The sequence below is a fragment of the Haemaphysalis longicornis genome, unplaced genomic scaffold, assembly GCF_048455015.1.
Source record: "Haemaphysalis longicornis isolate Haplotype H1 unplaced genomic scaffold, Haemaphysalis longicornis Haplotype H1 scaffold_8, whole genome shotgun sequence".
Lineage (NCBI taxonomy): Eukaryota > Metazoa > Arthropoda > Arachnida > Ixodida > Ixodidae > Haemaphysalis > Haemaphysalis longicornis.
The window spans coordinates 27,688,419-27,716,058 of NW_027526445.1; the positions used below are offsets into that span (position 1 = coordinate 27,688,419).

General features: G+C 48.3%; 1 protein-coding gene across 1 annotated transcript; it reads left to right on the forward strand.

Moving 5' to 3' along the window:
* The first annotated feature begins 462 nt into the window (after window positions 1-462).
* On the forward strand, window positions 463-27,640 carry LOC144148227 (uncharacterized). The gene is made up of 3 exons (XM_077679803.1): window positions 463-566; window positions 11,779-11,892; window positions 27,456-27,640. The coding sequence occupies exons 1-3, from the start codon at window positions 560-562 to the stop codon at window positions 27,638-27,640; spliced, it is 306 nt and encodes a 101-aa protein (XP_077535929.1). The 5' UTR covers window positions 463-559.

Here is a 27,640-nt window from a genome sequence, read left to right on the forward strand (position 1 = left end):
AAGCCGCCTGTAAAGGGTGCTCCCCAACACACATTGTATTTTTGCCGGAAAGCAAGCTTTAGCACTAAAAAGCTAATAATTCCCAAACACTCATCGACCACGTTTGTGCAGCCTCCATGTTGCACGCCCCGACACCATATACCCGTTTTCCACTGCCACCGTAATATGCATAGGGCATACGGGGCATTTAGACGGCGTAGCGCTTTTAGCGCAGGTCGAAACTCGGGAGGAATTTTTGCGTCAGAAAGCACGCTCTAAAAATGTACCGCTGCGTTGGCAGTCTTTGAATTTACTTGGAAGCGCTAGGAACTGAATACGTAGTTGATATCGCAATGCTACGTCGACCTGTCTTAAAGTGACCCGTGACGCTTCTCGCATACTACACCGCGTGATTTGTGCGCCAGACATCAGTTAACATCCGTGACTTGAGAAAGCATTGATTTCTCCCCTTTATAGGCTGCTCAGCTCATGCCAGGAGAACATCTGTTTCCATACATGCAAAAACAAGTACAAGGTGCTCAACGCCGAGGTCTGCGAAGGACCGCATTGCGCTTGCAACATGAATCGTACGTATACATATTTTTTTTTCGGCTGTACTTTACGGGAGTAAGAATAATTAAGTTGCGAAATTACGTACAAATTGCCACGAGAGTGTACCTGTGTTCCCAGAAAAGACGCCGTACACGATACCATCACTGACTGTAATGACGCTATATGGGGTGGAAGATCAGTCGACGTGATTCATTCCCACCCCAAAAATGCCCCATTACACGAACATGCCGCGTCCGACGTTGGTGTGGCGAAAAAGAGGACGTAAAAATGTCAGACAGCAAAGTACAAAACTGCAAAACAAATTTATTTACGTGGGCGCAGCTATTGAACCTGGGGACCAAGGAACACCAGTCCAACATGCACCAACCTTCATCATAGCCTACGTTGTTAACAGAAAGCTGAATAATGGATGCGTTGTGGCCTTCGAATTAGAGGCGGATTTCAGAGACCTATATTGAGGCGTACAACAGAAATTTGAGGATAATAATAACAGAAGTTGAAAAGCATGTCCCCGCCAGTAGCGAATACGTACCGCTTAAGGGTGAGGGCGAAAACAGAATACAAGAAATTGTGGCAAAGCAGAAAATAGGACGAGGGTCACAGCAGAAGGGTCTAACTTCCCCACTGCAGTTTGACCGGTGTAAACTCCCAAAGCATGCTTACGCAAAAAGCATCTATATATTGCTAACGTGGACGGTCGCCTAAATCTAACCTTCCTAGTCCGACAGGGAGCGAAACGACGCGAAGGGAAAAAGGCAGCGCATAACGATGGTAGTGAGAAGACACTATAGCCCGGCTGGACACGTTTCTAAATGTCTGGGCCGTCTCAGCCATGATTGACCTTTCTCTGTAACTCTGAGACGCAAGTAAGTAGAAAAAAATCCGAGCCCTACTGACCTCCGAGGAGGGCAGCCCAGTGAAGCTTGCCCTCTGGTGTGATTCGCTACGTTGGGATATCGCTATATTGGGTATTTCGTATACTGAATTTTAAGGAGAGTGGCCTGATCCCTACGTCCAAGCCGAAGGATAAGCACGATTGCTGGGTTGAGATAATAGAGAGGTTTAAAGGGACCCTGCAACACTTGCCATCGACTAATAGTAATGTATTTTGGGATAAAGTCTATTGTCCCTGAAATCTCCTCCCGCAAGAATTATAAAAATTCGTTCACAATTAATGAAGCTACGCGCAATGAGAAATCGCGCATAATCGTTCCCTCTCAACTCAACCGCGGGCAACGCGACGAAAGCTGCGCGCTCTCTCCAGGAGAGGGGGGCGGCTCGCGACGTTCTCTTCGGCGGCCTTCGATATATCACATGCCGGGTAGTTTTCTCCTTTTCTCCGCAACGCTGAGGGGCCTATTTCCGGTCTGGTGCCACAAAAAAGCAGGCATGGGTGCCTGCTCGCAAGTGCGCGCTCGGGCTTGTAGGGCGTTTTTGAAGCAATAAACATTTGTAGTCGAGTGGTCCCGTTGAAAGGGAAGTATTGAGCTCATCACTCAAACTCCGCGCGCACTCAAAACACAAAAGAAACGGCAAAACTGTGCCTACAGGTTCAGGCATAGAAGATGTTCGTACACAGCGATGACGACGACGGAAATTGGGTAATCTACCCGCGAAGTTGACCAGTGACAGCCGATCGGGCAGCCATGGCCTATGTGACGTCCCTCAGGCCATGCACAATGAGGACAACTGAAGAGAGAGCGGTTTGTTTTTCCGCGTGTTTCACATCGATTTACCCGCTCACCGCTTCACGTGCACGTGTAATATTTGGCTCAGGATTTTCCTGGCAGTGTAATCTAAACGTTGCGCAGGTTTACTTGCACTGCTCAAAGAGTGTTGCAGGGTCCCTTTAACATAGCAGTTAACCGAGTCTCACGCTACGGTGGTGGGTTAGCGGGACCCTACTGCAAAGTGCGCGCGGGGAGGGTAGGGAGGTTGATGAGGATGAGGCGGATTGCGCGAGAATGGCGAACGCTGGCCCGACGAACTAATCCCCCTACCTGGAACAAATTCTCGCCTGCGCGGCGTGCCCCGCTACTCGCCGCCGTAGCGTTGGCGGACGGAGGGCTCTATGCATAAACTCTCTATTAGAGAGTTTTAGCATGGCGGGTAGCTTCCGCTAACGTCAAGCTTCCGGGACTTGACTGGGCATTCGCTCATTGGTTCCGGTAGGGTTGATTAGTTCCGCGGTCCGGCCTCAACGGCGCCAAAGCATTCGCTCCGCGGAGGGTCAACCTCCTCGAATTGCCCCCCCCCCCGCATATTCTCAGTCGGGTGCCAGTAACCCGCCGCCGTAGCATGAGAATCTGTGCTTAGTATAATAAGTTTTAGCATATCGGCTAGCGGAGTCTCACGCTACATCGGCGAGATACTGCGACCGGAATGCGCATGCGTGGGTGGGGAGGGCGAGCAGGTTGACCCTCAGTCGAGCGAATGCGCGGGCATGGCCTAAGCCGGCCCGCGGAACTATTCAATACTACCGGAACGAATGAGCTAATGCCCAGTCGAGTCCCGGTAGCCGCCGCCGTAACGTTACGGCACGCTACCCGTGTTTGCTAAAACTGTGTAATGACATAAGGAGGATATTGAATTTAGCGTTGGAAAGCTGTAGCATGAAGCGCCACGCCCCTTGAAGGTCAAACAGGGAACGGGACGAAGAGGGCGGGGAGCGTGGTAGGAGCGTGAGGACGCCATAAAGAAAGACGAGAACCAGGAGGTGTTCGAACAGGTAACGCGAGTGTCGGTCTCTTCGCTGTTTCTACATTTCTCTGTCTCTATTTAGGGGTTCTCACTACGTTCCCTTTGATGTCCGATAAATGAAACAACATAATGGCAACACAATGGAACCTACACGGAACGCCCATGGTGCTTGGCATTCTCCTCATTGTTCCCCACGGGAAGGTGGAGAAAGTTTTTTCAAAATATGCAGACCTAATGTCTTTTTCTTCTCGTTTTTTTAACGCGAAAATATGTTTTCCCCGGTACACCAAGATTTGACCGGAGTTATATCAATAACGAAAATGACATCACCAGAAAACGTTTAATTGAAGCGGCGGCGCACGAATTCGAGCCACAAACCCTCTCGCCGCAACGGGGGGTACACAGCCTTCTGCCCACTGCGCTACGAATCGAAGCGCAAGGAGGTATACGAACGCGCTTTACACCTTTCCCACTACTTCCTTCGTCCATACGCCATCTCTGAGATGCTGCCGTCTACGAGAAGTGAAGCGAAGTAGTTCATGATGAAACTAATCAGTGCAGACAGTTGGCCCCTACGCGGGTTGCCGGTGAATTGAGGCACCCTCCGCCACCCACGTCTTTCGGTTTTGGTTTCAGTTCCCTTTCGCTCGTACGGTTTTTAAAGGAGTAGAAACCCCTCCTTCAGGGTTTTTGGTTCGTTGACAGCGGCGAAGGAGGCCTTCGCTGCGGGTGCTCAGCGGTGGTTGTGGCCAGGGATGAGACAAGGGAAGGGCGATGGCAGTATTTCATGAGCAAAAAGAATAAAACTGTATTTACGGTTATTTACAGGAGTCGGTTACAGAAAGGTGGTACAGAAATTTGGTTACAGGTTTGGTTAAGCATTGCCGTCTTAGCGATCGACCCTTCGAGTATCGCACTAGTTGGGTTACCTTAGCGATCGACCCTGGGTTACGCCCTAGACGGCAAAGCTTACGTGCACTAAGCATGCAGGCTGGCCGGTCCTTGATGACCTCAAAGATTACAGCCGTCTCCCGCTGGCCGTTATGCCCGGGATAATAGTCTCTCGTGTCCATTGTAAGCCGGGCATCACACCTGATTGGTCAGATCGACATGTCGAATCTCACCAATCGTCGGGCCAAACACCGCCTTCCCAAACTGCGCGCACTTCCCTCCTCTCCCAAGACTGAGCGGACGCTGGAAGACGCGTACACGTGCACGGGGCAGCTTTGCCACGGTCAGGGTGGCCATTAGGCGCCGCGGCACTTTCAAAAGCCGCCGCCCGGGCTTACGCACTCTAAGCGTAACACGATGGCCCGAAGGCACGCACCCCCAAAACGGTGTTTTATTCCCCTAATTGGGCGCGCCCTTTCGACACATCTGGTTGGGAGCCGGGCTCTTCATAACTAGGCTGGCGGTCACAAATGGAAGCAGGGGTGGCGCCTACAAAGGACGTCGTCCTGGCCTAAACATTGGCAGAGTGACACGGTGACCTCCGAAGCACTAAAGGGCGCGTCATGCCGAGGCGTCCAAAAAGGGGAGCCTTGCTTTCCCCAAGAAAAACCAATTACGACGGCGGCCATTAAGAGAAGCGGGGGTGGCAATGCGCGCGGCCTCTCAGCCCGCGCATTTTATCTCTCAATCTCTCTTCCTCCGCTATGCCCAAAGGCGGCAGGAGTCCTACAAGGGGCTGTGGTTTTACTCGACTTTACGCCATGTTCCGGAGCGTGCATTCCAGTGTCTAACGTTGATGCGTCTAACGGTGCCATACCGACGTAATAAAATAGCGATGTGCAAGTTTATATGGATGTACAATAAATGCTCTTGTGAAGGCCCATTTTCCTTGCGTGTTTCACCCATTCCTACGAAGGAGGCATTAACCTCCGCTGTTAAACATGTCCTGGTTAGCGGAGGCCGGCACTTACAGCAACATAAACGTCTACCAGCCGATCCCTTTCCCGTTCCCGGCACGATATTGCTCGCCCGGTGCAAACCTCTCTTATAATGGCGACATTGGGCTACGAACCATTAAATAAGGTCGCGCAGCTTTAAATAAATTATAATGTGATTGATTGATTGTGAAACTTAACGCGCCGACGCAACTGAGAATATGAAGAACGCCGTAGTGGAAGGCTCCGGATTAGTTTTGACCACCTGGGGATCTTTACATGTGCTGAAATCTCATACACACAAGCGTTTTTTTGCTTTTCGCCTCCGTCAGAAACTGTTATCGCACTACCACACCTACGTACTCTTAAGTGTCGTTCTGTTTCTAGATAGATCGGGGCGGCGGATATAGGTTGTTTATTGGAATATTCTTTATCTCTGAATAAACAAAGAGCCAGAATTCGTGCTGTGCATTTGTTGTAAGTTTGTAGTGAACTTGATAACATTTTCTTCTAATCGAACCGACGTACAGTGTTACTAATGGCAGTAGACAAGAATCACATGTTTCAGTTGCAAGGAAAGGACGTGAATACTGCTCAGACAGCGAATGAACAATGTGTTCCTTATCCTATCGGAGTTCTCACCATAGTATTACGGCACTGTTGAGTACAAGATATGAGCATTTGGTAATGTAATGTCACAGTAGGAAAGATGTCCTTAGTTTAACGTCACCTATGTTCGCCAGAAGTCTCATCCTTCATGACTGTGCTTGCTACAAGATTACGTTGTGTAAATAGTTTGTGTTAGCTCAGTGCCGTGTTTAATGCAATTCTGCAAGTTGGAAATAAATGTAATTATTTTAGACTAACAGCACTTCTGTCACTGGAAGTGTACTTTTGTTCAATGAGCCACAATATCTTGAAATGTGATTTTGTTTTCATGCTCACGGATCCTCAAATCTGATTTGACATTGTTGATGCCTTGTTTGAAACTAAGATGTTGATTCGTAGTAGCAATAGCCCTAGGTTTGGCTGCAAAAGTAAAATTTCTTTGATATTTTCACGCTGTCCTCTGGTGTGCCTGAGTGGTCACTTCATGCTGTCTACGGCGCACCAGTAGTTGTGTTGGCAGTTTCAAACAATATGATGCTGTGAGTTGGTTTTAGGCACCATTCTTCGCAACCACAAAGATTAAAGCCGCAAGGTCCACTGTAGTACTTCCAAGATATAAAAAGTAGCAGAAAATATTTTTATGAAGGGCGATGACAAAAATTGTATCAAGGTTCTACACATTTGGTTTGACATATTTTAACCGAGATTGATGTTTCTACGTTATACTTGTTAAATGAGCAAGAGAGAGAGAGAAAGACGTGCTTTATTTGAGGCCTGTGCGAGAGCATTCTTTCTGTCTGCATCAGTGCTGGCCTGTGAGGGTGGTTGAGTCGTCAGGGAGGGCGGGTGGGATGGTAGGAGTGTCTGTGGTAGGTACCCAATGTGCCTCTTGGACCCTCGTCGGCATAGACAAACGCGGCAAGAGAGGTCCATAACAAAGTGAGCGTGGTGATGTTTCGTGTTAATGGTAGCACCCAGTCGAAGTACGTCGTCGGGCGAATGTCCTCGGGGAGTGTATCGAGCGTGCGAGCACGGAAGAGAGCGTAACACTGGCAGTCCCACACCAAATGTTCTGCCGTTGCAGGCACGCAACACTGCAAACCGAGTCCTTCGCCGGGGTCATTGCCGTAGAATTTGTGGCGTAGCGCAGGTGAGAATACGGTGTTGGTGGCAAGGCGCCGAACCAACGTCCGTGTTGCCCGCGGTAACTTCTCCGGCATAGGAGGAACAGGGCGCTCATGCTTTTCGGTGGGGTCTTCCCTAACCTCACGAAGACACTGGAGTATCTGTCGGCGTCGCTGTTGTGCGAGTGCTTCCCTGACAGTTACCTCGGGCGGGCTTGCATTACTGATGGTAAATACTATCAGGGAAGTTCGCTGTCCAGCCGCAGCTCGCGCCTCGCTGCGAGCCCACTCATTGCCCTCAATACCTGAATGGGCGGGTACCCAAGCAATGGAGGCGGCTATGTTGAGGTTAGAATGTAACTCCAGGAAAAGTGCGACCAAGTCGGCGAGGATTCCTGGATATGAAGACGAAGCTTCGCTCACTCGCGTACAGATGTTGTATGCGCGAGCAAAAGAATTACCAAGAACGAGCAAAAGAATTACCAGGAACGCGACACAGTAAATTATCAATTTTTTAAGTAAAGACGATGTATGTACAACACTTACAGTATGTAAAAAGCTGACAATAAAAAAAACAGAAGGTTCCAAGATTTTCTGTGCAGAAAAACCTCCTTAACAGAACAATTTCGTAAGAGAACTGAAAACTAAAGAACTGAAACAGGGAATTCACACAATTGGTTGTAGTGAAAAACAGAATATGCTCGCAAAATAACAGAAACTTCAAAAACAGAAATCACAACTGTACAGAAAAGTTCTGGCAGTACAGCTGCCAGAAAAGGTGTTTTAAAGAGAAATTTTTGATAGTGGACGCATAGCCGTAAGCCATTATATCAGGTCGAGTAAAGCATGTAATTCGCGTCGCTATTATATGACCCATATCAAAATTTAGCCTATACGTATATTGAAGGCCATTTAAGGTTGTGACAGATCACCATGCGCTGTGTTGGCACGCCAATATAGACCCCTTTGGCCATGTTGGGAGGTGCAGCTTGCGCTTTCGGGAATTCGACGTTACAATCATCTATGAATCCGGCAAGAATCATTCGGACACCTACTGCCTATATTGCGCCCCCGTCTACCCACCATTAATGGACTCCTATGAAGTTGGTGCGACCTAGCCAGTCGCCAGCGCGCCGACCCCGTGATACACGTGATTATCTACTACCTCGAAGGACGCAACTTCATCGTGCCAAAAGCCTTCAAGCAAAAGTTGCCTGCATCCTGTTTCATCAAATAAGTCCACGTAAAATACAATTTCAACCACGGAACACGAACAAAATATCTTCATATCGTCCCTGGAGACCTTCGGGACGAACCTTTGGAAATGTGCCTCGATGACCCGTCCTCGTAACATCTCGGCAAAGCACGCGTATTTGGTAAAATTATGGCAAAGTACTACTGGCCCCGCCTTACATCCGATGTCTCCCGCTACGTCCAGAACTATACCCTGACTGCCATCGACAAAAATGCCACCGAACAGACTCTCTGGACTTCTTCAGCCTCTCGCAGTCCAATTGAGGCTCTCCCAACATATCGGAAAGGAACTTCAGGGCTTGTATCATAGTCCATGAGCCGAAACCACGATGATTGTCATAGCGAGAGACTACATGACGCGCTGCACTGAGACTGCCGCTATTCGGAAGGTGACAAAATAAGTCATTCATCAAGTTGTTCAGGCCGACAACGATGTACTACGCCATTCCGCCACACGTAGTAGACGACGACCAAAGATACCTACGGCGTGTGAAGGAGGTGCGCCAACTTGCATGAGTTTAGTACGCGGGCCAGGAGCTGCTCGAGGCCGGACGCTACAACCCCAGACGTCGAGACGCCGAATATTACCCAGGCGCACCTTGTGTGCTTGGACACCGATTAGGCGACGCGGCAGCAGTGAGAAGCTCCTGCGACGGTATTTTGGTCCCTAAACAATTCCGCGACGTGCTGGTCAGCTTATTTACGAGGTTGTCCCTGTCGGTGATTCCAGCACATCATGAAGGCACACGCGGCCACAAGTCTTCCACGTGGTTTCCCGTAGCCTTACTGAACCCAATGGCTGACTTATTCTTAGTATAAATGCTTGCTTTTAGCATTGCGTCGATGCACTTTTAGCGGAAGGGGGTAATTTCCCGAAATGTTGTTTCAATTTTGTTAACTTCTGCGTTTAAAAGACGATAGTCTTTCTTGGCCTCAATTAGCTGGAAAATTTTGGTCTGTCTGTATGTGGGTCTGTGTGTCTGCCTGCCGCTCGAATCAGGAAACCGGCCAAAGCGGAACCGAAACTGCAGAATATTTTATATACCCAAAGCCAAATCTTAGTCTAAGTTCGGTGGCAATATTCATACTTGTCAATATTGTGTAATATGAACAAAACATTAGGCAGATATGAGACAGGAAATCAACACATAAGTGAATTTGCCATGTTCCTTCACAAAAAAAAAACACGTGGATGCTTGATTTTTGCGTTAAGAAATAAAATACTTCATCCACTGCAAAAAATACATAGAGTGCCTCGATTTACCCGCGTCTCCGCCGTACGGTGGCGCTGGCATCGAGGCACCGAGCCGTGAGCAATTAAGCCTTGTCTTTACTTTAGCATTGCTCCAGCTTATTTATTTTAGGAGGAGCGCGACGGGAGACGGACAGCATGAGAGGTGAGCGGGAAAGCGAAGGGAGGCATTTTCTGGACAAATGTCTACGAAAGATTGTCGTCTTTTGTCGACATTTGCAACGAAAAGAGCACGGACGAAGCCATTTTTTTTGCCAAAGTCTCGCCGCACCCGGTGTATCTGTTTTTAAAGCGAAACCCGTTCCCCTCTTTTTCTATTCTATGCCGCACACGCTGGTCTAATTGATAGGGACAATGTTTCGCCTTGTAGTGCCTAGAATAGGATATTCTTCTTTGATCTACGGTGTTCTCGTTGTAACTCGACTGTTTCCGAAACCATCAAGTGGACGTTTATTGCTCGCAGGGCTGACGCCACGAAATTCGATTTGCTGATGCTCATCTGTGCATGTCACCGTGGTGACTGCATCCTCAATAGTTGTGCATTCTTTCAGTTTGTAAAGGAACACAAGTTCTCTCCAAATATCTTTGTTTTTCTGAGAAACCTACGTCGTCTTTGGCTATGTGACAATACGGCGCAGCCGGGGTACAACAAGCATATCGCAAAAAAAAAACTGAGCCAAACGTTGCCCTGAACCTGCACGTCTACTTACGTAAGGAAGCAGACGAACAAGCGATACAGAACTAACTATTGCACAACACGCCCCAAACTGCTAGTGATCGTACCCTCCGCGCCGAATTAGCAACATGTTTTTACAACTAATGTGAACGGGGATACACTACTTCTAAGCGTTCCAGAATGTGTTACAGAACGTATATTACAGTTCGCTTGCACATGGTCTCTGGGAAATAACATCTGAAGGGTCTTTATTCGAAGTCTACAATTTCCTGCAGAACGATATTTTTATTTTCTTCGTTTTTTTGTGCTCAGTGTGTGGTTGTGAGAATTCCGTAAATGTTTTTTGAAAGCTTGTTGCATACAAAATACAAAGTCGAAATGATTAACGATGTTTAGGAGCGGGCTTTTGTGGAGCTACGAACTTTTTGGGGATTTCGCGCTCGTTTTTGTCTCTTGTTATACTTTGTCTCTCTTTTGCGCTACGCGTGCAAGAATGATTCACCAACAATCCTTGCACTCCTGGAAAAATCTTTGCCTTCTCTTGGCGCCCGAGTGGCTGCCCATTAAAAGCGAAGCTTTATGTGGCTGGAGGACAGATAATTCGGGTGGTCCCTTGCACGCAGAAAGTTAATCGGACAATCCCCTGCGGATGCGCGAAAAAAAAAAACAGATTGTAAACGAGCTATAAAGGGAGAAATACTTGTTTACAGATTACGTACCACACTCTCGCACCAATATACCGGCAATGGTAACTAGGAAGTGTGCATGAGAGGGAGCAAAACAGAACCCTCCTCACAGCAGAGGTCGTTCGCAGCGTGCTGCGGCACTGCCCTTGGAATTTCTGCGAAAATTCCAAAAGCAGTGTACATAAATGGTTGGCAGTGTACATAAGGGAAGTGTACATAAATTCCAAGAATACATAAAAGATTGTGCGGTGCGTGGTCTGCGGAAAAGAAACAAACTAAGTTTCACGTAATTTTAGGATGGGAGTCTATCCACCCAAATCTTCAAGAGGGAAATATTCGGCTTCCAGAAGCCCTAGGATTTAATGGTAGAACAGAAGGAGTTAACGTCAAGGCTGTCGAGACGACCTAAAGAATATTAGAATGCTGGTGAATGAAAAGCAGAGAGGGTAATATCGCCTAGCACAGCTACCACCTGCAACAGAAAAAAAGCATTTTGGGCTTGCACTCGAGCAAAGCATGTTTTAAACGAAGAGTGTAAAACATAGACATAGTAGTTTTCTCAGTAGGATGACACGTCATCACCCCGTTTACAAGAGAATTTTACTATAATCAATAAATCAATCAATCTACCAGTCAGTAAAACGTGAAGTACAGCTCAAGCTAGAACGGTTGGCAGGGGCGGTGACGGTGTGGACCGAACAGCGTTAACGGTGGAATGGGAAACACCTGCCCCTCGTTGCCTTGACATTGGTATGCCACGGGCAAACCCAGGCAGCATAATAAAGCTTCTCTTGCTAACCATCTGTACAGAGGTGCACGATCACATTTTATAATTTTGGCTTCCTTCCACCACCTGGAAATGTTGTGTTCGATGCTCGCAGGACAATTTTGTTGCTAATAATTTGCCCAACAAATGCTCTTGCAAACGAGATACCTTATCGTGCAAAACAAAATAATTGTAGTTTGATCTGCGACGCATTCCTATAGAAAGTTTCGACTCTGAATGCTCGTTCTCCTTTTCTCCCTGCTCGCTGTACAGATACCTGCAGTCAACCAGCCGACTGCAAAGACACTTGCGACCTCAAGGTCAGAACTTTTATTACGCAGGGTCTGTGCCCGAACCACAGGTGCCGCTGTGTGGTGTCACAACCAGGTAAGCTTGTATTTTGAGTGCCTATTTGAGTGCAGAATGTGTGGAAAGCGAGGAGATTCAGAGCAACCAGGCAGGGGTCCTGCTTCACCACATGGTTGGCTCATTCAACATTCCATGTTAGGAGAGGGAAGAAATTCCTTTCCTCTAATAAAGGTAGGGCTCCTACGGCTCGGCGTCGAATAAAGGGTATGCCACGGTCAGGCTGCTTTGACTCGGGTCTCGTACAATGGCTGGACATCGGTTGGCTAGGTTGGAGACAGGTGGTCAGACGTCGCACTCGAGTGATGGCTAGACTCCGGAGTCCTAGGCTCCCATGCCTGCTGCCTTCCACTTCATGCGTCTCATCTCCTCCGCTCCCCACATGGCTCTCCCGTCAGACGTCGCACCTGAGTGATGGCTAGACTCCGGGGCCCAAAGCCCCGCCAGATGTGTTAGGCCTTGGGCCTAACCCATCTTGCGACTTGTTTTGTCTGCCCCGGGATCGCAGTCCCTATATCTCTCCGGATGTAACTGCCTGGATCTGACTGCCTCTCGATTTGACTCTCCTCGCCCTACGGTCGGCTTCTTGTGTTAATACCTTTTATCGTCCTTACACTCTTCCTCCCACGTGGTCAATGATCGCGGTGCCATCGTGTCCCACGAGGCATAATGAGCCACTTAGGCTTAACAAATGGAGTTCTTATTATTTGGGGGTTCGAGCGGCGTGTCCAAGACGGTAACAAGGTGACCCTGGCACTGTGAGTCATTTCCATTGCTGGCCCGCTGGACATTTTTTCAAAAGGGTCTCGTCGACGATTCTTAGGAGTTGAATGCACCGATGTGCACACACGTACACGGCCCTGTACAAGAGTAGAATCAGCGATAGTCTCTTTTATCGCCGGGTCCGGATATTGGTGGTGCTGCCAGAAAACCCTGTACCAGTGTGGCACCATGCACAGTTTTCTTGAGGCCAACCACCTGCCAAAGCCTTTTCGGCGAACACGAGTCGTCACACCTTAGCACGATTTCACGCAGCTTGGTGCAGTAGGTCGTGCAGCTCGTGCCAAGTGTCTTGAGGCTTCGGATATGAACCTCGACTTTATCATTAAGGTGTTTCAGTTGTCGGACATTGGATGACGACGACAGGGGGTACTGCTGCTCCAAGTGTGAATGGACGTATGTCCCGACGCTCTGCATTCCTTCGCCCGTCAAGAGCTCTCTTTACGTCTGTGCTTCGAGTGCTACGGGTCACCCTTTTTGCCATCGCACCAGGAGCCTATCGAGGTGACACTCTACACGGTACCGTGTTTAAAGGCCTATTTACGGCCACCCTTTCGCTGCCGGCGACGGCTTCGCTAAGCCTACACCATGGAACCGCCAGGGACGACTGCCGGCCAGGTTGCGCCGACACCACCGCAATCTGATGACTACAGACAACCACAGGCTACGCCGATTCAAGCAGATGTGCAGCCGAGTTTACCACAGGAATAAGAATGGTGTGCACGTGCCGATCTCGAAGCAACTCATGGCGCGAGCTCTGAGGCTTGCCACGAAGGGCCCTACCAGCATCGGCGCGAACACTCGAGGAAAAACAAGCAACGCTAAGGGAGGAGCCGGAGCGCTCGCCGCAACTGCCACGACAGGAGAAACTCTTCGAGGGCCTCAGACGGCAGTACAACGGGAAGAAGAACGCGCCGCGACCCCCTCACACATTCGGCTGAAGAAAGTGAATCGGCGATCTCAAGTGATGAAGACGGCATTGAAACATACCTGACGAAAGAGCGCGCCGAACAATGCGGTCATGATGTACAGTGCCTGACCCAACCATGGAAGTCCCCGCTGCACATCCCAACAACGCCGAGCTCACCACTGCATCCCAGGCGGACTGGTCTACAACCGAATTTAACGTGTGCGACGGTGACGGTGTTGACACCGGAGAGCCTACCAGGTTCGACAACGGCGTAAGCGTAAGCAACTAAATCCTAAATCTGAACCTCCCGTTAATAGGTATCTCCTCATCATGCGCCCGCGTGCCCACGAGAATCTCAGCACTTTACCAACTAAGGACCTCCACTTCGCCCTCATCTCCGCAGCGCCCGCAGAGAAAGTTACGAAACCCATAACGTCTGGAGTTCATCCTGCATCGAACACAATCAAGGTGCGTTCCACGACAAAAAAACAAGGCGATGCCCTACACAAACTCACGAACCTCGAAATTCTGGGTAAATGGATTGCTGTACAAGTCTACCAGGCTCCCGGACGAGATATGTGCCGTGGAGTAATCTATAACATCGACGGAGAGGAAAGCAAGGCTGAACTCAAGGCGGCGTTGTGGTGCAACCGTCAGAAAATACTTGACGCACGCCTAGTGGGCAGCCGTGGAGCCTGCCTGTTGGCGTTTGAGGGACGACGCCCACTTATATCTGTGATTTATTAGGGCCGCATTTCTCGAGTCACGCTCTACGAACCCAAATCGGTCGTATGCAGTCACTGTCACTGATTAGGGCACAAGAAAGACATGTGCCCTCACCAGGCAGTATCAGACACATGCTGCAAGAACCACGGAAACAATACCGCTGCCGTCACTAAAGGCAAGGAAGGAAATATAATGACCTGCCGTAACAGTAAGAAGCAGGGACATGTGGCTACCGACCCAGAACGTCCGACTAAAATTAAAGCTGATGCTGAACTAGTCGCAAAGCGCCGACCGCGGTCACAACATGAGGGAACAGATACGGTCCCCTTCGATCATCGAGCCGTCTCAGAACACCCGAACAATGCCATGCGGAGTTATCAGACAATACCTCGCAAGAGCGTACCACTAAAGCGCTGCCATCGTCAGCAAAAGGCAAAATGCACGGACAGCAGACACGTTCGAGCTACTCGCAACCGGTGCATGTTGAGCGCAAATGACACGTCTCCTACGCCGCGGCAACCACAACATCCATCCAGCTCGAAGACACTGCAAAGACATCAACTAGTGCCACAAAGGAACAACCTCCACTGAAGGGCATTCAGCAAGGGGAAGCCACTATTCAAGCCGAGCTGAAAAAACTTGCGCAAGAAGCAGATGACGTTCGATGACTGCTCGAAGAAACGGAAGCGCGGCATACCACCCTCCTCAAGCGACTCCGCGATGCATGGCGGGAACAGCCGGACATCAGGCGACTACCTGAACATGATGTTTCCGCTGCGGCAGCCATGCAACCAATGGGCCTGGCACAGCTTCTTTATCAACGGTTTCTACCGCTGCTTCAAGCACAAGAAAAACACTACGAAGCACAACAGCAACATTACCGGAGTCAACATGAACTCCCTCAGCGGTTTGGCACGTCCCGCGCTTAGCTACGCGGCCTTGCACCCGCCGCCCGGCATTTAACCTCACCTGGTGTTCGTGAGACACATCAGAAATGGTGTACGTGACCTTCGATTAATCTACGGACTCGACAAATACTGTTAACTGGACATGGCTCCACCACTTATAGTGCAATGGAACTGTCGTGGACTCCGCCGTAAAATCTCCGCTTACATCTATCATACTCCTTCAGGAAACCCACGGTGTATACAACATTGCAGGGAAGGATTCATTCATACAGCCCAGTATACCGACTCGTCGCGATCCCAATCCTCGTACCTATGTTGTGACATACGTCCTCCGCACATTACCAACACACCAGGTATATATTTCCGCATACAACTCGACCCCGTGGGAATTGGCCGTTACTCTGACTCAATTTCCTGGATGCTCTGTACCACTAGTTGTCATAAATTCGTATTGGCTTCGTAAGGCGAGAGCCGCTTTGGGGTGGGTAGGTAAGCTCATCCGCTCCTACCGCAATAATGCTATTCTTTGGCTTGGGGATTTTAACGCTCCACATCCCGATTGCCTCCACACCTACACCTCACCATCAGGTCAACGCTTAAGGCGAGTCACTCAGCAACTCAGATTCTCTCTGCTTACCAGTCCCACACGACAAGGAAATAGCTGCCAAAGATATACAGTTCCCGAACTCACTTGGGCAATAGGCTTACCTTCAGCTATATGGGAGGTCCAAGATAATTCTCTAGGCAGTGATCACCAGATGTTTCATACCGTGGTATCCTTGAATGGGGTTCGATTGTGTGAACGAGAAGTCCTCGCCTTACTAATTGAAGTGGTTTCCGGGACTTGAACGATACGGCCGCGATATCTGACCTTAGCTCCTGGAAGTAGGCAATTCTTGACGATTCTCTACACCAAACCAAGATTATTGCTCTCTCCCAGACACGTCTTGCAGTTGATGCACATCTCTTACGACTTCAGGATCAGCGCCATGCGCTTATGCGCCGATGGAAGCGAAATAAGAGCAATCGCTTCCTCAAAGCACGCATCGATACCCTCAATCGAGGCTCTAGAATATGCGCGCAGTCTTAAAACATTGAAATGGCTGTCTTTTTTTGAATTTATGAGTGGAACTGTGCATACCAGTGGAACTGTGCATACAACTCGAATTTGGCAACTTATCCGTTCTATGTCTGGACAGGCACGACGATTCACGCACATCACATCGTTGCTGCTGCAGACACTCCTTACCTTGGCTGATTTGGCTAGCAAACTTCAAACGTGTATCTTTTCATTTTTTTCTTTGCCTCTTGCGCCACCTCCTGTCACTTGTCCCACTCAGGAAACTATTGACGCAGAAGTTACATTTGCGGAACTGCGCGCACCACTCACCGATTGCAAACGACACACAACACTAGGACCGGACGTGATTACATACTCCCACTTAAGGAACCTCCCGCACTCCGCTTTAGAAATTCTTCGAGATTTCATCAATAAAGCATAGGGAACAGGCTCCATCCTCCCGAGTGTAAGACTGCTAACATCCGCCGCAACCCCAAACCAGGCAAATCACTTGCTTTGAACAGTCTACGCCCAATTTCACTTACCTGCTGTGTTGGAAAACTGATTGAACATATGGTACTGCATCCTCTCACTTGGCGTCTCGAACATAGCGAATTCTTTGACTGGACTATGACTGGGTTCCGTGCTCACAGGTCAACACAGGATACAATGCTGCGAATCCAACAAGAGGTGTACGCATATCCGAGTGCAGCCCAACTTCGAGCAATCCTGAGTCTAGACTCCTAAAAGGCGTGTGATGCAGTTTCTCAGTCGGAAATTCTTGAGGAAATCTGAATACTTAAGCCAGCTCCCGACTGTACACCTACATTCACAATTTTCTGACCATACGACTTCACTCTCTGGTGTTACAGGACTACCACCAAACCCCCTGGACTCCTACCAGGGGCATTCCTAAATGATATGTCATTTCGCCTAATCTTTTCAATTTGGCGCTTCGACCCCAGACTCGTCTGCTTTATTCTGTTCCTACTATCTCCTTTGGACTGTACGCTGACGATATAATCCTATGGTGTTCTACAGGCAGCCCAGCTGAACTGTCCGATACACTTCAGGCGGGAAATAATGCTGTCCACTCTTTCGGGTCAAGCGTAGGTCTCACACTCTCGGCACAGAAATCCGAATACCTCGTGGTCACTGACGAGCGTTTGCAATAGCTAAAGCTAGCGACCAACGTTATCAAGTAAAACGTACGATTGATGCCACGCCTCTCCCATGTAAGGCCTGGCTTCGCGTCTTCGGCTTTGACCTGCGGGATGATGGGAAGGCCTCTCAGTGGCTCAATCGATGAAGGGTCAAATCACCCAACTCACTCACATAATCGGCCGGCTGACCCAACGTCGCCAAGGCCTACGAGAACAGGATATTACGAGACTTGTGAACTCTCGAATATAAACTCGCATTCTTTACGCCCTGCCATAGGTAAAATTAACGTAATCGCAGCGATCCCAGCTCGAGCGGCTCCTCAGGCCTGCCACACGCCTGGCTCTATGGGTACCTTGATACACACCCCTAGCTAATTTAGAGGCAGCTCAGCCGTTCGCGTCACTGTCAGATCACGTTGATATTCATTTTGCGGCACAACACACTCGTCTCTACCTTACTTGTCATGGCCGTTTTCTGCTATCCCCACTTCTTTACGAGGTATCGGCCTTACCAGAAATTACACCGACATGCCCCCTTAGTATCCCCGCTCTCGCGTAACAGTTCCTACTATTCCAATCAACGTATCCACAACTTCACATCCAGGACGTCGACGAGCTCGAATATGCACTCTTCGCTACCGCTACGGTGATCTAACAACAGTTACGTACACAGATGCCTCCTCCACGAAAGGCACACGCGGGGTCACAGTAATAGTTCGTCCTGCCCACCCGCCCTTGCAGAAAATATACTCGGGCGTTCCCTCCGTCCTGTCTCTCGAGGCTCAAGCAATCACTGACACCATCGTATCCTTAGACTATAGCGGTAAACACGTGATTCTGAGCGAAAGTCTAGATGCTCTCCACTTGTTTTAGGAGCACTCGCTTCCCATCAATATGATGCGTGCACTTCACTATCATTTGGCCAAACACACAGGTACTAGCTACGTGCTGGACAATGTTGCTGGTCACGCAGGCGTCCCGGTGAACGAGCTGGCCCATCAGCTCTCCCGTGCTCCGTCCCAACCGGGAGACACGGAGACGCTTGGCCAAACCCTTTCCACCCACCCACTCAGACGCCACAAGCCCGTCTACATCGATGCCAGACTGTGCACGAGTTAGTCACCAATAGGCAGACTCTACCGTCTCCATCTCACTTCTTACCATGGGCAGATGCTTGTCTTATCCGGGAAGCGCAACGCAAACACACAGCCTTCCATCCCCACACATACTACATTAGTCAGAAGGCCATCGCAGCCCTGCACGGTGCTGTAACTGTTCTGGCTTTCCCAACACGCCGCATGTTCTTTACGACTGTTCTGCTTCGCAACCATTACTCTCAACTCATCTTAAATTCCTTTCACCTCTTCCATCTTCTCTCCAAGACTGGCTCGCGCCGCCGGAGGGACCGGACCAGGCGGCCTGGTGGCAAGCTCTGGTGGCTCACATTCGTCAGGTCCTCCCATCTGTGTAGATAAATATTTTCCAATTCAGAAGCCCGGACTTTTGGGGTCTTTTTTGTGTGAGTGTGGCAATAAAGTTTACCCACAAGATAACGACGACACCGGCTTCAAGTCCAGGAAACCTCACAGGTGATCGTGCACTAGGATGCGGTAATCTCGGAAGCACTTCTTAAATATCTCGATGGCGTCCTTGTAGCAGTCATCGGTAGCTTGCAGTCAGGCAGTGGCTGATGCAGCTGCTCTAGTGAGTAGGCTGCTCAAGTAGTTGAACGTGTCAGCTGTGCTGAGCTCGTCGCAGTTGTGGACGGCTGCCGATAACTGCGTCCAGAATCGCTGCCACGATCTGCGCTTCGCGTCCAATTTTAAAGCTTGAATTTTTTAGTTGGTGATGGGTGGATTGTCGTCGGTCGTGGCGTTGAAGACCGGAATCGTTGCAGCTTGAGACGAAGATTCGGGAATGTGCTGAACACCTTGTCACGGTATTGTCCGGCGTCTATCGTCTCGCTGCGCACTAGGCCACCTGGAGTCTCATCAAAGATAGCCTCGTCCAACTTCTCTATCTGGCCATAACATGCGCCGATTCGTTCTAGCACTACACTCACCGTGCCTGCCACCGCCTCTCGTTTTCTCCTTTTGTGGTGCTCCCCTTCTGCTAGAAGGCCATCCATTTTCGCCCGTTCCCGGCCGCGTCTTTGAAGCTGTCGTTCTATTCGGTCGCACGCAGCTGAAAACTGGCCAAGATCACGGGCTCCGCAACTTTTTCTTGGCTCTCGCGTCTCCGTGCGTTGACGGGCTTGACGTCATCTACAAGTCCCGTGTTCTGGGCATGAAATGTTTTAACTCTGGGTCCTCCAGCTGCAGCATGATGCTCAGAAAGCAGAATCACGTCTTGATGGGACGAGGATCTAATGGAATCTACCAGAAAGAATGCGCGAGCCGGCGCAGCCACAAGAGCATGCGGCAGCTCGTGAGTAATATTATGAAAATTATGATGGTCAGCTGCGTCTGCCGCGTGGGGTGAAGATGAGGAAGTCAGAGCAGTGACAGGCCGTCATGCCCTTTCCCTCAAAAACCTATTGGGGCGCCCCTCCCGCTAGCTACTCAATCTGCAAATATGATTTCACTGTGGCTCACAAGTCGGGGTGAAGCCACAACGATGCCAACGCTCTTTCCGTTGTCAACTCCCCTCAGCCGTCATCCCAAAGTAACTCGTCATCTCATATGACTTTGGTAGCGTTATCCATGGCCCCTTAGCAAACCGCCTGTCAAGGCGTCCTACCAAACCCGGTTTCTCTCCAGCGAGCCGACGCTTACTGCTGAGGACTAGTGGAACTCCTCGACGATTCAACGTCCCCACCTAACAGCCGAACACGATGCCAAATAAGTAACTTTCCCTTTACCGCCACAATTACCGCCCTACCGGTGACCAATGGGTCCCAGTCGTCCCTCGCTGTCTTAGAGCCCACATCTCGCAAGTTTTCCAAGATGACGCCACAGCAGGCCGTATTGCTTTCCACAAGACGTGTTTCCACAAGCGTCGCTTGATATGTTCCGTGCTGCGCTTCTTGTCAGTATCTTAAACGCTAGTCGTCATCCCCTACCGGTATGCTACAGCCTCTGCCTTCTCCGGTTGCAGCATTCGAAGTTGTGGGCATCGTTTTGTATGGAACTTTGCCTTTAAATTTGACTGGTCGTTGGTGGATTGTGACCGTGGTCGATAACTTGACGTGGTATGCGGATGCTGCCGCTGAACGACAGCCTGCGCTTCTGAGGTCGCAGATTTTTTTTCTGAAATACACCTTCTTACGAACCACCTCGTGGTCCTCCGCGTGCTCGTTTGTAAAATAACTTTTGTCGGCAGTCCTTGAGGAAATTCTCGAAGCTGCTGGGACTGCTGCAAAACCACGTCGAGCGATCATGCGCAGACAAACGGGCTAACAAAAGAGTTTAATCGTACACTTTCTATATGATTTCTCTCAATGTCGACCCCGACCACAGGAACTGCGACGTCATACTTCCCTTTGTCACTTACGCATATAGTACAGCCATTCAAAACGCCACTCAATTTTCACCGCTCTTTCCCGTCTACATCAGCCACCCCCCCCCCGGCCATTCTCGACGCATCTTTATGTTCCTGTCTCGTGAACACCAAAGCCAACATCAGCGATCAATTTGTTTCTAGCACGATTGAACACCGAGTCCTGCCAAAAGGACAGTAAGTCTCGCTATGACGCAGACTGCAGAGAAGTTACGTTGAACCCAATGAAGCTTTTTTTTCGACGCCGCTTTGTGCGCCAGGACTTTACGAAAAGTTTTTGATCCGTTTCATTGGTCCGTACACCCTACTCCAGCGAACCTCTCCCGTCAACTACGTCGTTGCTCCCACTTGTGGCGTCGCTGAACAACTGTGCCGTGGTATTGTAACTATGCATGTTTCACTCCTAAAGCCATTTCTCCGCAGGCCATCCTCCCTTTGACAGCCAGGATGCCCGCGTCAGCCACTGGGGAAATTAGTGTGAGCGCTGTCTTGACATTTATTGCTTGAGTGGTCATTCTCTGGAAACCACGCATCGTTGCTGTCATCACCGCATCCCTGGCCTCCGCGCGACTCTCATTCTCATCGGAGTTAGCTCGGCTGGCTGCCTCAGAATTAGCACCGTCCTGCCTTATGCCTGCTTTCTAGCTTTCCTTTCTCAATATCTTTTTCTACAACAAGCAGACCGGAAACATTTCGTCTGTCTGTCGGTCGGTGTGTCTGTCTCTCACCCTAATCACCAATGTTACTTCTGGTGGTCCTTGATACTGCGTCACTGACTCCTTGGCGGTTTGTTAGTCACCAGTTACACTAGTGGTGGCCAATCAGTGACATACCCATAGGTCACGTTGGGTCGCTTGACCGGTGAGAAGGGGCGGCAGTTGGAAAGGAGGAAATTACAGAACCTTATATAGAAGATGCTCCAAAGTAAGAACGATGAGGGTGACGGAATCGGTAAGAGAAGGACAAAAAAATCTAATCCCAGTGTCCGAGAGGGGAGAAGGTCAAAGCATGTAATCATGATGTGGGGAGACGGAAAAGGAGGTAAAGGGGATCGGGGAGGGAAGCGAGGTGTGGGTAGAATTGGGGAAAGAAAGCAAAATGTGGGGAGTCTGGATAGAGCGGGAAGGAAGTGGAGTGAGAGGCAGTAGAAAGAGAGTGTTTAGAAATTGGCGTGGAATTGGGATATAAGCGAAGACGATGAACAGGGCATGAGGGGCAGTGGGAGGGAACCGGAGGAGGCAGGTTATGGGAATGTGTGGCAGAAGCACTATTACGTTTGAAATCCATTTACACAAAAAACTAGTTACGCACTTCTGAGGAGATTGTGACGTTCATCAAAATGATATGCTGAAGCACATCGGGACAATGTAACGGGAACAAACTGCTAGATTACGCGCATATTACTCTCATTTCTTTCCTTAGATGTTTAAGATTGACGCAGAACACCGTTTCTGCTAACACTGTGCTGGTACTGCTATGGTTGTGGCCGCAGAAGTTCGCACGACGCTTTTTTCAATAAGATAAAATACGGTCGTTCTCAGACAGAAGTTGATAATAGCCGTTCTTTTCTGCATCCTTCCATTCGGTCAGGATGCCTTCAGGAGGCATGCACTGCTCTCTGTGAAGTGAAATTCTATTCAATAAGTGGCATCAAGGGAGTTTGTGACCGTAACGAGTGCTACTGCAAAGGTGAGTTAAAAGGAACAGACAATCGATCGTCATGGTGAGCACATCATTCACCTCATACGAAAGCCAGAGGTTAACCGCTGACTTTTTGTATAAACAGGCAGAAATAATGTTGAACGAAAATTCCGGAAACGTGAAAGGTGGCGTCCTGTATCGTCTAAACGTGACAGTACGTTCCGTGTCAAAACAATTCCGGCGATTTCAACGCGTGATTCAGAAAGCGCATGAAGAAAAATGAAAGTTTACACAGTGTTGCTGTTTTATATCTGACGACACGTTTTAATTGTTACTTCCAATCCCACGTGCAGTTAAACGTATGTTGCCGCTCGGCTCACTAATGGCTGCCAGCATTCCTTTCCGCAGGACACGTATGACTGGCAGAAATAAAAATTTTAATTTCAAATGTTCGAACGCCTTAAAAAGAAGGCTGTGTCAGATTAGGGTGGTTTAATTGATGCCCTTGTATTTGGGTAAAAGAAGATATACTCGAAAAAAAAGCGGTTTTCTGTCCCTTTAAATTTCATTTTCTTTACATTCCTACAACCATATTAAGCCGGAATCAAACCACCTTCATAGAGAGGGAGGCTTATTTAGGCGCAACTTCGGCGAGAGGTCTTTATGCGTGAGTGCTACGTTCACGCTTGAAGTCACCCTAAATCCACATTTGCTGTTTGCCAGATCGTCAACTGCACGGAACAAGCTACCAAAGTACGTTGCGTACAACTACGTTTTCTGGGCGCAAATGTGGCATGGAAAAGGAAAAACTTGATGCGACTGCTGGATTACTGTCTACACAAGAATGCTGTTATAAACATTACGTTTAAGCAAACTAACACAAAATTTGAACATGCAAGCGTAAAGATCTCTCGTTTTGAAACAATGCCAAAAAGAGAATACCGGGAACATTGATAACTCTGTGTATATACCTTAACCCATTCAGAACTACGAGCGCTTACTGTCCCTAGAGCTATACGCTAACTCTGATTGTTTATCACCGTTTCAGTTCACACATTTTCACTTTTGGTTAACCAACAGCTCTCTTTGCTTGACAAACCCGTAGATTACTAAGAATAGGTATAAAGGATATTTTTGGGTTGACATTATTGGGGTTTTGGCTTTTTGCATCATCAGTAATCCCTCGTTATAACGAAGTCAGCGGGACGGCAAATTTTGTTTAAGCAGTAAATTAATATAAGCGATCACTCGATATAAGCTGAAGTAATTGAGCTTTAATTTCTCCACAACAGCGAGGAATCAAAACAGAATGTATTGAGTGACCTAAAACTTTATTCAGGTGTAAAAAAATACAGTGAGCTTTGGCTGTTTCAAGTTTCTGCCGGGAGCGAACAACCCTTGATCTAATTGGACTAGGCATTGCAGGACTGTGGTCGCCGTTAATGCATTCAACTTTATCTCGCAGCCCGCTTAGGTACTCCCGCGTCTAAACACACGCGCAGTAGGCGCCCAAGTGACTGAACGTAGCGGGCCACGCAGGAGGAGCATTGAAGGAGCAGCAAAGTCGAAACTGGCTGCAAGGCGCCGAGGAGTTGACATAAAGGCGAGCGAGAGCTCCCACACTGGAGAGCGAATAAGGAGGCGTAGTCCACTTTTATGGGGGAGTACGGGCGTCACTGAACGCTACGAGATTTTCGCGCTCGAAAGACCTGGAAATGCCGTTGCTCGAGCCTGAGGTCGTGTTTGTTGCGCTCAAAAAATTGTTAACGCTCAATGTGGGTACGGAGCGCAATCATCAAAAGTGACCGGATTTGTACTATTGGGTTTGCATGATCACTGGACAATTTTTGTCTTGGGTGTGCATTCGTGCAGTTTGCAAAACAAGAGTTTTTCTGCGCCACGTTGTCGACGACGCTGCTAATTCCTCAGTTCGAGTGTCGGTATTCGCGCACCATCGCGTCCAAGCTATTGACTAGGAACAATATCTATGAACAAAATTCATTGACCCTACCACGCATTAGGTCCATTAGTCTAAAGTCGGATGGCTCGAATCGAGCACAACCAGCTCGAGAAAATCGCCGGGGGAACACCATAATATGTTGACGCGCCATGTGACCGCCTGACTCGTCGCTGGGTAGCTGCAGCTCGGCGACGCCTCCACTCACAACTTAGCTCTAAGGGGGTCAGGCTCTTCGTGCACTTAAAGTAATGCCACCTAGAATGCATGCGTTTTGGTTTGGACCAGAGGAAAGTTCGAAGAAAGCGATATTTCGAATAAAGCGATATTGTCATAACCAGAGATCACTGTATATCATATTGTTTGTTGATAATATTGCGTTTACTCGAACCGTTTGGGACCTTAATCAGCAGTATTTTTATTAAAAATGAAATACCGCAAGTTGAATGAATTGTGCCATTAAATCTGTTTTTAGACTGAATACCTCACTAATAACTGCCTGAGGTTTAGTTTTTGATGTTGTGTATTGTTAAATGCAATAGAGGAATAGATCCCCAAGTTCCAAAGAACTTTCTGGGGAACTTCCCATGACAATATATCTCTGTGTTATAAGGTTGTTATACTTTAATGTGAAAATTCATCGCTTTTAAAGTTTTCACAAAAACGATTAGTAAATGGGCCATATGCTGCAGGCGATTTGATAGAAAAACGTTCACGCGCACAAATGTAATACGGCAATTTGGAAATTTCAAATCTTCTTTGGCTAAGTGAGGTTAGCCCGAAGAGATGCTCGAAACCGTTACATGTGTTTTGAATGACGTGAATAAAAACGAAATGCGGCGTAAAAGTTTATATCAGGTTTATGAAGAATGTATTTGCAGAGTAAGTTTTCGATTTCAATGCTAGTCCTGCGGTTAGATGAAAATAGCTCAAAGTTTTGGTGTATTTAGGGGCGTTCTACGTAGACGGTGGAATGTTGTGCTCATTCTCTGTCATGAAGCAACTGAGTCTGCAGGAGGGTGAAATTTTCAGGAAGCATCAGGAGTGCTAAACAGTATAATGCACAAAAAATATGAAGCGTGTGAGTCCGTCAAAAACATGATAAGAAATCACCACTGGTTCAAAATAATGTACTCTCATTTTTAGCTGTTATGAATGAGCAAACTGCCACACAGAATTTCAATTCTAAGAAACGAAAAGGAATCCGAATGGTGCGGTGAAAGTTCAACTATTATCGGTGCATCTATGCAGTTGAAAATATCAAAAATGTTTTTCCACAAAGTTGACTGAGGTTATCCAATCGGGTGAAAAGAGGATGTGAGAGAAAGTTGAAAATTTCAAGAAACTTGGAGTGCGCTGTGGGGGACGTGTGAAAATTCCCAGTCCGCGGTTGCAGCTCTGGCCTCTTAGGTCAATTGTACCCCAAGCACGTAACGTCCAGGCCTTTTTTCTACTCGAAAGTCGAATGGCTCTGGTCTGTGGTAGGTGGTAAATCTTTGATAGGAATCAGCTAAAAAAAACGTACCCAAAAGGTAGAGGGAGATACACGACACACTGCTGACTATCAACTGCAATTGTACTGAAGGAAACACAGATATATACATACGAAAAAAAACAAAAAATATACAAAATATAAAAAATATAAAAAATCTTGTTCACGTCAGTCAGTGAACTGATTAGCGAAGATCGCTTCGCACCAAGCAACTCCTTCTGTCCACCTTGCTACCCACGTTCGAGACTGCCACTGCGAAGCCTACGTGCACAAAATCGCAGTTATCGGACGGAAGAGAAGTAGAGTAGGACGAGAGATACCTAAAGCATTGGCGATAGACGTGAGTGTGCCGTCTTTGGCCCTGTCACATACCGAAAAAGAGTTTCTGCGCAGCGATCTTCGCTTATCATTTCACTGACTGACGTGAACAAGCTTTTTGATATTTTTATAATTTTCGTGTTTTTTTGTATCAATATATCTGAGTTTCCTTCAGTAAAATTCCAGTTTATATTCAGCATTGTGTCATGTATCTCCCTCTTCGTTTTGTGTTGTGTCATGTATCTCCAGCATTATGTCATGTATCTCCCTCTTCGTTTTTTGTTCCCTCTTTTTTTCAAGCTGATTCCTATCGAAAGTAGAGTATTACGGCAGTGTGGGCTGGTAATCCTCTAGTCTTCTCCCTAGAAATTTTCATAGTACCCTTTAGCCTAGCTTGTGCAGCCTCAATTTGTACCTGAAATATGTACACCGACATACGCAGCACTCTAAACCTGGAGGGGGGTAGATAGGGGCGCTACCGATTTTAATTGTAGATCGAAGAGAGCCTTTCCAAAGCAATACTATAAAAAACGCCGCGTCTTTCCATCTAAACTGCTATGTATTCGGTCCTGTATTATACCCGATAAAGAAAGCAGCGGGAAAAGTAATTTTCCGAAAAGTTTCACATTTCGTGGCTAATAAGGATCTTAGCACAAAACACTTCTAAAGGGAGCTTTTGTTGGAAGTAGGGGCAAAGTAAGAAGACCGGTCACGTAATTTGTGTGTTTTTTGGTGGGCTTCTCCATTTATTACACGCGCTCCCTTTTCGGCCGCGATTAGGAACTAATATAGAACCACAAAGATGCAGGTTCGATTTCCAGCCGCGGCGGCAGCTAAGCGAAAAGCAGAAATACACGTGTGTCGATATTTCGGCTCACTTTAAAGATCTCAAGTTGCCCTAAACGAACCAAAGCCTTCCACTACCGCGTGCCGCTTAGCGCAGATGTAGCAAAGCAAGTAGAAGGCGGTCAATCAATCAATACTTCGAGAAATATAACCTAATACCGTGTTAATAGTTCCTTGTACAAGCAAACTAGGTATGACACAACAAACATTGAATATTTATGAAATACAATATTGTGCGAAACCTGAGCAGCACGTTCCTTACAGTAACTTGTGCTATTTTTGTAGACCCGCAATCCGGCGGGACGATGCACGGCCCCTCCCAGCTCATCACCGCTCTCGTCGTGCTCACCACTGTGGTGAGGATGCCTTCGCTGGGCAAGGGAATGATTCATGCTCTGGTCATGCCTGCCACCCTACTCGGGTTCGTCGCCAATCAGCTTGGGTTGGGCTCACGAGTCACAGTCGTCTAG